This window comes from Arachis hypogaea, chromosome 16, assembly GCF_003086295.3.
Source record: "Arachis hypogaea cultivar Tifrunner chromosome 16, arahy.Tifrunner.gnm2.J5K5, whole genome shotgun sequence".
NCBI classification, from domain to species: Eukaryota; Viridiplantae; Streptophyta; class Magnoliopsida; order Fabales; family Fabaceae; genus Arachis; species Arachis hypogaea.
Window position 1 is genome coordinate 2,675,814 of NC_092051.1, and position 10,395 is coordinate 2,686,208.

A 10,395-nucleotide genomic window follows, 5' to 3' on the forward strand; every position below is an offset into this window, starting at 1 on the left:
ATAACAAATTAAACGATAAACAATACAAAAGTATAAGACAAAACAGCTCACAAATATAACTTCTGGCGGCCTCTCGTTCACCCATAAGGAGGTGGGAGTTCACGTGGTTCTTTCCAAAGACCGCCCACAACACGTCGGCAATTCTCTTATTTACGGCAGACATCCCCTTATAGGTCACCTTAATGAAGGTGTTGGACCTCGCCCCGAAGCTCCAATACGTCGGGATGAGGCGTTCTCCCTCCAAAGACAACCAAAAGGGATGGAGACCTTTGACGGGACGGACCTTGAAATACTTATCCTTGAACCCATGATAAGAGTCCTCGAACAAGCCAAATATCCTCCGACCCTGGGAAGATCGGAAAGATAAGAACCCTTTTCTCGCTTTCCCCTCCTTGGAAGGGTTAGTAAGGTTGAAGAAAAAGAGAAAGACGTCCACAGACACCGGCAGCTCGAGATATTCACACACCATCTCGAAACAGCGGATAGAAGCCCAACTGTTCAGATGAAGCTGCGACGGCGACACGGATATCCGACTAAGAAGCGCCATCTGGAAGTCGGAAAACGGTATGCGAACGCCCACCTGGGTGAACATGGCTTTGTAAAACCAAATCCAGTTGGTAACCCGAGGGGAGTGGAAATTAATCTCATACAGCTGTTCGTGGGGGCAGGAACGAAGACGTCATAATTAGCCTCCTCGTCTATCCCCCCGCACAGATACTCGGCTTGCCGGAACTTCGTCAACTCCCCCTCGTCCATCTGATTTGGCGAGTCCTTCACATCCTTAGTCACCCAGGCGTAGGGGTCGTAATTCGCGGTGGAAGAAGAAGCCCGGAAAACGATGCGTGGCATACCTACAGTGGGGGTACCACTCCGTTAGTCTATGAGGTCGGGAGTCCAGAAAAAGCCCAGAAACTATGTTCGTCATATTCAACAGTTAAGATCAAGCATGGCTAAAGTTATCTATCATGCAAGCTACCTAAAAGCCTACCCTGGAATGGTACCCCTCCCCTAACGCATCTACTTGGCACTAAACAGTCATCTACCAACAAAAATCAAACAAAACAGCAAGAACACGGAGCAAATACAAGCAACAAACGTACAACAATGAAGCAGAAAAGAGAAAGGATCAAAGATTACCTGAATTGGTTGCAAAAATTGAGAAGGAAGAAGGAAAGATGCACGATGATGCTAGAACGACGCTCTGAGATTTTTTGAGTAAAGAAGAGGGAGATTGTAGGGAGATAGTAGGAGTAAGAGTGGGAAGGGAAAAAATAAAGCAAAACTGTTTAAAATTGCCACCCTGGAAGCGCGAAAGACCTAGGGGCAAAATAGTCTTTGCATACAGGTTTTTCCAGCCCATTATGAGCATTAAATACCCCGCGCGAAGAACGAGGCGACAAGCGGTCGTTCCAACAACGAACAGACACGCGCGCAAGAGGCACGTCCCTCCCACGGACGGCCGACCTGGCGACAACGCACGAAAGGTGAGATGACACGCCACCAACGATCCTCACGGTCGTTGCCGGCGCGTCGGGGGTACTGTTACGGCCTGACCCAAACTGAATGTGGGCCGGCCCGACCCGGGAACCACCCGATTGCCGACCCGAACACGCGTCCCTGACAGCTTCGCTACAGCTGTGCAAGGGAGGTCTCGAAGAAGGTGGGCCTGCCCTTGTAGGGCCCACCTCTGACACGGTATAAATGGGGAAGGACCTACCCTTCCCCTAAGGTACGTGATATACCACTCAATCTTTATTCGCCTGCACACTTCATTGACTTGAGCGTCGGAGTGTCTTTGCAGGTGACACCCCCTCTACATCCGAAGAGCTCGGGACCTTGCCTACCCTCAACCCAGAGACGTGCGACCAGACGACTTCCCCTTCTCTGATCAGGATATCAACCCAACCCGTCCGGTATCCGACCTACCGAATAATTGTCTTTCGAGATAATTATCAGGTGCTATTTAGAATTTTTTTCTAAATTTTTACATATATACTAAAATTCATTTCCTAAATCGGATATTTCACATGCACCCACATATACGCACACACACAAATATATATATATATATTCAATTAATCACTAAAATAATCAAATTTATAATAGTAAAATAATAAATATGTACTAGATGAATAATTAAAGTTTATAATAATATAACAATTTTTTTATAATATTAAATATATTTTTATATATAGTAGCCAAATAAATACATATTAGAATATTAGATTGTGTTTGTTTTGAAGTATTGAGACTGGTATTAAAAGATCGAGATTGAAGATTGTGTTTGGTGAATAAAGAATGAAATAAAATTTGAATATTTTTAATACTTCTAAAAAATAAAAATAAAAAAATTAAATTTTCTAAAAATAAAGACTAAAATTTTAATAATATATTTTTTAATTTTAAATTTATCTTTTAATTTTTATTTATTTTAAATTAAACATAATATTAAGACAACTCAAATGAGTACATCTTTTAATTTCTGTCTCTCAATTTCAATCTTTCTTTCGAAGAAACAATCACCCAGCGGGGACGAGGAGGGACCAGAAAGAAAAAAAAAAAAAGAAAGAGAGTAAGGGGGTGGTTTTACAATTATAGTTAATAAGAGTATAAGTATCTGACAGCAGTCAGAGACGCTCATGAAACACATGATTCAAAATCCTCAATTATTCAAACAATTATTTACAAGCATGATAGGTTTATAATTAGAATTGGCACCCATAATTTTACATTCCCACAAAAATAAAAAAGAAAAAGACAGTAGTAGGTCGCATAATTACCCCTTAAGAGTGAAGAAAGGGGCACACATAAATAGGCAAAACCACCATACTACCATTATTAATATCATAAATTCACGATAATGAAAATGCAAATGCAAATGCAAATTGAAAAATCATCACAATCAATCATGTAGAAAAAATGTTACATTATTAAGCATGTACAATACATTACATTACTACACTAGACAACATTATTTATTTGTAACGCTACATCCGCTATTTAACAAGTGTTGACATTTCATTCAGTAACATACACTATACAATTTAATTTAATTTAATTTAATTTTCTTTTTCAGTGTCTATATTTTCCTGCGTTTTCTTTCTCTTTTTCTCGTTTGCAGAAAGTGGTTGGTTGCAGAGGATGTTACCTCTGACTATGAGTTTGATGAGGGTGCTGGGAAGTGGGAAACTGTTCCCACCGGAACACATAGTCACCGATTCAGAGGACATACCTTTTGGAACACTATGGTGGTTTGTGTACGCTGGAATTTCATGTTTTCTTGTCCTCTTCGCTGGGATTATGTCTGGTCTCACCCTCGGTTTGATGTCTCTTGGTCTCGTTGACCTTGAGATTCTTCAGCGTAGTGGCACTTCCACTGAGAAAAAACAAGCTGGTACTTCCTAGTTCCTACCTACCAACTTTCTTTCTCTTTCTTTCTTGTGTTTCTTGATTCTCAAATTTGTTCTTATTCTTGTTCTGTGTTTCTTGCAGCTGCTATTTTGCCTGTTGTTAAGAAACAGCACCAGTTGCTTGTCACTTTGCTTCTTTGTAATGCCTGTGCTATGGAGGTACTATTTCCAATTTTTTTTAACTAATTTTTTTTTGCAATTGATGTAGTTTTTGAGTGAATTGGAGTCTGTGTGTTTGTTTGATGATGCAAGATAGAATCTTGTTTGCATATGTTATATGAATTGGAAGCTAGGGCTGGAGAATCATAATATATGAGCTAAGTTTGACTGAGTTTTCACATGGTCAACTAGCTGCTCCTTTACTTGTATGTAGTAATTCTTTAGAGTAATATTAACTTGAATGATGTTGTGATTAAATATGTATCAGCATTTCATTTGTTTTAGAGTAACAACTTGTCAAGAAGAGCATGTTTTGTTGAGTTAGTAATCTGAACTTAGCTCATAGAGTATAAAAGAGCTCAGTTAATACAATTCTTGATGATATTGGCTCGTTGAATAATTCTTTATGAATCTTTTATTGTTGGTCCAAGAATATGGCAACTTCTTGTTTATTATCTTGTACTTTAATAGTGATTAAATTTGTCTTCGCAGTAACTAAGCCATAGCATTTCTCTCAGATACTCTTGCATTAATACAATGTTAATGGTGTGAGAACTTAAGGTGAAAAAAGATTATAAAATAAAAATACCCATCATGAGTATTATAAGTGAATATCTAATCCATTGTATGATTTTAGCTGATGTTCTAACTACTAATGCTGGATTCTTCTCTTTTGATCCGCAGGCACTTCCTATCTACCTTGATAAAATTTTTCATCCTGTTGTTGCTGTTATTTTATCAGTAACTTTTGTTCTAGCTTTTGGAGAGGTAAAATACTTTTTCAATCCATGGTTTTTGTCATGCTCCAACATTTTGATCTTGACATTGAAGAACTAACTGTTTCGATGCCTTTCGGCTTAGGTTATCCCTCAAGCTATATGCTCAAGATATGGACTCTATGTTGGTTCAAATTTTGTGGGACTTGTACGTGTGCTGATGATAATTTGTTTTCCAATTGCATACCCTATTGGAAAGGTATATATTATGATTCTTTAAACATGTTAGCTTGTATCAAGGAAATTATATTAAGATAATAACATCATTAGCTTTTGGTCTGTTGCATTTGTAACAAAATCATGGCCATTTTTGAGTTCATACTTTATACTACACCTTTATGCTTTCAGGTTCTGGATATATTACTAGGACACAACGATGCACTGTTTCGGCGAGCGCAATTGAAAGCCCTTGTTTCAATCCATAGCCAAGAGGTAATCTCTGTTCAAATCACCATGTGCATTTTGTAAAGGTATTTGGATTTCCTGGAAAAATGTTCTAATTTATTACCATGAAAAGCAAATCATGATAACAACTATATAGGGAAGGCTACTAATTTTACCATGATGAATTTTATAGTATCTTGTATTCTTTTTTTTTTCCCTCCCTAAATTTCATTTTCTTGATCATTTAAGGCTGGTAAAGGCGGTGAACTCACACATGATGAGACAACAATTATCAGTGGAGCACTTGATCTCACTGAGAAGGTATGCACTGATTTGAAGAACAGCAATCTTATAGGCTTTGTAATATAACAGAAAATTCATCAACATTGTTATGCAGACTGCAGAGGAGGCTATGACACCAATTGAATCTACATTTTCTTTGGATGTTGCTTCCAAATTAGACTGGTAAGTATGCATCTGCAAGATTTTCTGTTCACATATCAATACCAGCTAATTTTCTTTCTCATGTCTTTTTTATAGTAATTATTTTATAAGCCTGTACCTTACTGTAATTGAAGTTAACGGAGAATTGTCGATTATTTAATTTTATTATTTTAATCTCCCTTTTCTCATTCTTTCTCTTTTTCCATGATGAAAATTGAAGTTCCAGAATCTGTCAAATCATGATTTGTTCCCATTAACATAAATAAGAAGGCCTTCTTGATAACTTTATTTGTTATGACCTGTCACTGAGCATAAACTCAGTTCTGATCATGAGCATGCACACTTAGAGGTGAAGCAAACTTATATATCTTGTTCCCTGCTTTTTGGCAGGGAAGCAATCGGGAAAATTCTTGCACGAGGCCATAGTCGTGTCCCTGTATACAGCGGAAACCCCAAAAATATAATTGGCCTCTTACTAGTGAGTTGATTGCCTATAGTATCCAACATAATGAATTGTTTTGATGTTACTGGCTAATAAAAACTGTTTGCCAATCTTTATGATCATTGATTTGGCAGGTAAAAAGTCTTCTAACTGTAAGAGCTGAAACTGAGACTCCTGTTAGTGCTGTTTCGATCCGGAGAATTCCAAGGTATGATCAATAATCTCCTTCTATTTCATATAGTCTAATTGTATTTTCAAGTTTAACTGAATTTGTATTCTTGTAAAAATCACAGGGTTCCAGCAGATATGCCTTTATATGACATCCTAAATGAGTTTCAGAAAGGAAGTAGCCATATGGCCGCTGTAGTCAAGGTTACAAGAGATAGAAACAGCACTCAGGCTAATGGAGACACTGACAAATCTAAGGATAATGAAGTTTCCAAGCACAATTCTCAACTAACTATGCCATTGCTAGCAAAGTCTTCCGACAAATCGGAGAGTGTTGTCATCAGCATTGACAAAACTCATAAGCATGCTGCAGACAAACAATATCAACAAAATGGAACCGCAACAAACGGTGTTCACCATTTTTGTGAGAACACTGATGATGGTGAAGTTATTGGCATCATAACACTGGAGGATGTTTTCGAAGAACTCTTGCAGGTTTGGATTTACTTGCACAACAGCACTAGCCTCATAGATTATAAATGTTTCACCCCTTTAAGCTTATGTAACTAGGATCTAGGGGAATTTTTGTGCTTTATTGTTACAACTATGAAAATGCATTAGCAATATATTGTGTATAGTTTGAAGAAATTTTGGTGATATTTTTCTTTGCAGGAAGAAATTGTGGATGAAACTGATGTATATGTAGATGTACATAGAAGGTGATTTAAATTTTGCAGTTCACTTATACTCTCTTTCGAGTTTCGATCCCTTTGTGTTTAACCCTTTGCTTATACTCTTTGAATTTGGCAGAATACGTGTAGCTGCTGTTGCAGCTGCTACATCAGTGGCGCGAGTTCCATCCGGCCGGAAGTTGACGGTTCACAAGCCTGTAGTAAGTTAGAATCAGTTTTTCTTTCACTTCTGTCATGATATCATCACTCCTCCCAAAACCTTAAGCTGATAGGAGGATGCAACATAAACGGTTATATCTCTAACAACTTCTATGTTTCTTTCTCTCTTGGAAGCATTCAAGCTTGGACTAGAAAAAAAGATAACTATTATCTTGGGGCAGTTTTTATTGCATACTGAAAAGAAAAATCAAATTGCTAATGAATTATGAAGTGCATACTAAAAAAATGGTTGCTGCTCTTCCAACCAAAAACTTAATGTTCTATTAACACTTCACTAACTGATAGCCTGAGAAGTTGTTATGCAAATATTTAGATATTGACAGAATGTTGTTCACTTTCAGGGGAATCAAACAAGCAAGTGAAAGCTTGATAAAGAAATTTAGAAGATGAACTTCAATCAGCAGAGTGTATTAACAAGTTTGTGTGGCCACTAGTACTCTTTTTGTTAGGATGACATAGCATAATACACGGCCATATACTGCTATATAATAGTATAATACATAGATAATGTATTTTGGACCATTGTAACAAAATGTAGAACTAGGATTTCTAATATAAACTCCTGAATTCTACTCTTTTTTGTCCCTAAATCCTAAGCTATTTGATTTAATAATATCAATGATACATTGATACTTGTTTTGCCTGTCATATTCATAGCAATGTTGCAAGCTGTATCTCATATAATTTCTACAATATTTGAAAAAAATGTATACTTTAAAGTGTACCAAAAAAATACTTTAACAAAGATATGCGTATTTTTCGTATTTAACTGTCTTAATAAAAAAGAAAAAAAATTATAGATATACTTGAATATTCTTAAGTATAATATGTATTTGTGTGTTCAATCTTATTCTTAATATATATTATTGAAATAAATTTAGAAATAATATAAATTATTAATTATTATATAAAAATATTGAAAATATCTTGTATAATTAAAAAAAAGGCAATATTTAATTATTTATATCCAAATCAACATATTTTCAGCCTTCAACACATGGTCAAACTATTTATTTTGGTAAAACATTGCATTCAAATTTAGCTACAATGTTTGACAATGTAACTTTCAAGTACTTACCTGTCTTTAAGATATTCATATTGATCGTGTTTGAAATATTGCATGAATAGACTCAAATTAAAATGGAAAAAAAAAAACAATTATAGTTTACCACCAATATTAATAGATTTGCACCTCCTTCAGTTAATTTTTAAATAAATGAAAGTGAGTGATTAATGAATGAACAATAGTTTACCACCAATATTTTATTGGGAAAAAAGATATGAAAATGACATTAATGAAAATCTTTTGATTGGAATTGAAGGAAGCTTAATTGCATAAGTCCACATCTTGGCTTTAGTACAAGGATTGTGACCAAAGAACAATTTTTGTTTTAATGTTTTTCAAAAATGAATATTCTACAAATGGCTCAAGTACATTCCTGCATTACACTACTGTAGCTGATTTTTTTTTTTTTCAAATTTTCAATTATATACTCAACCATAAAAAAAAAAAAAACAATGGCTAGAAAAAAATATCTTTTTCAACAGAAAATTCCATACCTTGAACTGTTTATCACTTGTAGCCAAAAACAGAAAATTTAATTATTATTTTATCTTCAGGGATGCCATGGCCCATGAGTTTTCTAGTGTCAATCAACAGCTACACGTGGAGTATAATGTAGCTGAAATAATATTGTTTATTATGACTCATAAACTGCACAAGTTAGTTCACTTGGAATAAATAACAAAATAAGATCAATTTTGCAATGGAATGAAATTGCACAGTTGCATTTAATTTGCATTGACTATTTTTTTTTGGGGTTAGTTTGATCCATATTATTTATAACAAAATAAGGTTGATTTGTAATATAATATTATTTGTAGAATATATTAATATGGTGATTAATATTTATAATTGGTAATTATAAAGTGAAATTTAGAAATAAATAAAAATATTATATGAAAAATTATCTTTTTTTTTTTTTTCCTCATCTTCAACTTCAACACCTCTTCCCCAAGTATGAGTAATGATGGAAGATCAGAGCATGCAACATCCCATTGTTATGAAAACAACACCTCAAATATCTTCAATGAATAATTAACAAAAACGTTTCTTTCACTTCCTTGTCCAACGCCGGAAATAGGAAAACCGCCGCCATAGCCTTTGTGTTTTGTCATGTGTGAAATTACATTGTTATCCTCGTTTTGTACATCAAGATTTCACAAAAAAAAAAATTGAAAATTAATTTATTTTTTTTAATGGTCTCTTAATCTTAAATAAAAATATTAAATTTTTGTTTTCTAATATCTTTAAAAAATAATATATATTTAAATTTTTACTTATAAATATAATTGGAAAAATAAATTAAAATTTTCAATTATCAATCAAATTTAAAAAGACATAACTCATATAATTAAAGAACTTCATTATTTGACTATACTATATATCGCATGTCTATTTCACATTTCATGTTAGATTAATAGATAGGATAACTACTAAATGATTGTACTTTATACATTAATGAGTTCTCACTTATTTCTAATCCCTAATTTTGGTATCAATTAACTAAAATCAATCGTTAATATAAAATATAAAATAACTAATTTTGATATATAAATAATATTTTTGTTTTAGTATAGTATCTTCACTTTACCATTTTAGCATATAGACTAAAGAGCAAATATATTCAAGAGGAAAAAGAGCAAATATATTCAAGAGGAAATTAAAAAGAAAAAAACAACTTCAAAATTCAAAGAAGGCAATTTGGTGATATATGATTATTACATACATGTTAGTTTACATATAAATATATATAATCTACACATGAAGGTAGGTGGAGCCTTGCTTAGTACTTACGTACCTAGCTAATAATTAAGATTACAAAAGGTTTTTGTAATAATAATTTGTAGATTGCTACCTTGTGCTCTGATTCTGATCTAGCTATGTAATTATCTCAAGAACAAGAACTAGTACATGATACTAATCATGGCAGCACAAGAGTAAAACAGTGCATCTCCAAATAATGTAAAGACGAGTCCTCTGTTGCCTAATGTACTTTGAACATCTCCTTCTTGATGACCATACCTTCCTAACTGTTGTTGATGATGCCATTTCAAGAACTTGATGTTTTAATTTGGGTTTGGTGTAATAGAGTTAGTTGTTATTGTTCAAGAATGAAAGAATGAATGAATGAATGGATGGATGGTTATAGATATATATAATGCAATGTATGAGTTATTGAAGATATGAAGGAATTGAATTTGTGGTGGAATATATGAATGTGGCCCATGGTTGAAAAAATGTGGGACATGTTCCATTGTCCACCTAAGATGATCAACTTCCACCTCTGACTTTGTCTCCTTTTTCCCTAACCCTCTTGACATGGACTTCTCATCCAATTCTACTCAAACTCACTGATTAATAAGTAGGTAATGTTATGGAAAAAAAGAAAACTTAACATTTATCTTATTTAGTATTAATTAATTATTGATTAATCATTTTTTTTAAAACAAATAATTTTATTTTTGTAATTTTTTAATAGTTTTAAAGTCGTATAAATTGACTTAATTAAATTCAATTTTTCTCGTTTTATTTTAGAATAATCATTCACCGGACTAGATCGAAATTGGATTATATACATTTTCATTATGAGAAAAGGGTTATTTGAGTGTATCTAAATAGATATTATATTGCAATAATT

General features: G+C 33.8%; 2 protein-coding genes across 2 annotated transcripts; one reads left to right on the forward strand and one right to left on the reverse strand.

The window, feature by feature from the left end:
- Positions 1-2,639: 2,639 nt before the first annotated feature.
- On the forward strand, positions 2,640-7,342 carry LOC112758075 (DUF21 domain-containing protein At4g14240). Its single transcript, XM_025806651.2, has 13 exons — positions 2,640-3,394; positions 3,493-3,569; positions 4,254-4,337; positions 4,431-4,544; positions 4,694-4,777; positions 4,979-5,050; positions 5,127-5,194; positions 5,564-5,651; positions 5,750-5,823; positions 5,909-6,278; positions 6,456-6,502; positions 6,594-6,675; positions 7,036-7,342. Exons 1-13 carry the CDS (start codon positions 3,142-3,144, stop codon positions 7,054-7,056), a joined length of 1,434 nt encoding a protein of 477 aa, XP_025662436.1. The 5' UTR covers positions 2,640-3,141; the 3' UTR covers positions 7,057-7,342.
- A 2,098-nt stretch (positions 7,343-9,440) lies between these two features.
- LOC112758814 (small polypeptide DEVIL 14-like) lies at positions 9,441-9,887 on the reverse strand. Its single transcript, XM_025807591.3, has one exon. The coding sequence runs from the start codon at positions 9,804-9,806 to the stop codon at positions 9,675-9,677; it is 132 nt and encodes a 43-aa protein (XP_025663376.1). The 5' UTR covers positions 9,807-9,887; the 3' UTR covers positions 9,441-9,674.
- Positions 9,888-10,395: the final 508 nt, after the last annotated feature.

Bases quoted from the DNA above. Each gene is read 5' to 3' on its own strand.
- LOC112758075 (XM_025806651.2), top strand. From the start codon at position 3,142: ATGTTACCTCTGACTATGAGTTTGATGAGGGTGCTGGGAAGTGGGAAA. The intron at 3,570-4,253 runs GTACTATTTCCA...TTTGATCCGCAG, and splicing joins GTAATGCCTGTGCTATGGAG to GCACTTCCTATCTACCTTGA. The intron at 5,652-5,749 runs GTGAGTTGATTG...TTGATTTGGCAG, and splicing joins ATATAATTGGCCTCTTACTA to GTAAAAAGTCTTCTAACTGT.
- LOC112758814 (XM_025807591.3), bottom strand. From the start codon at position 9,806: ATGGCATCATCAACAACAGTTAGGAAGGTATGGTCATCAAGAAGGAGA.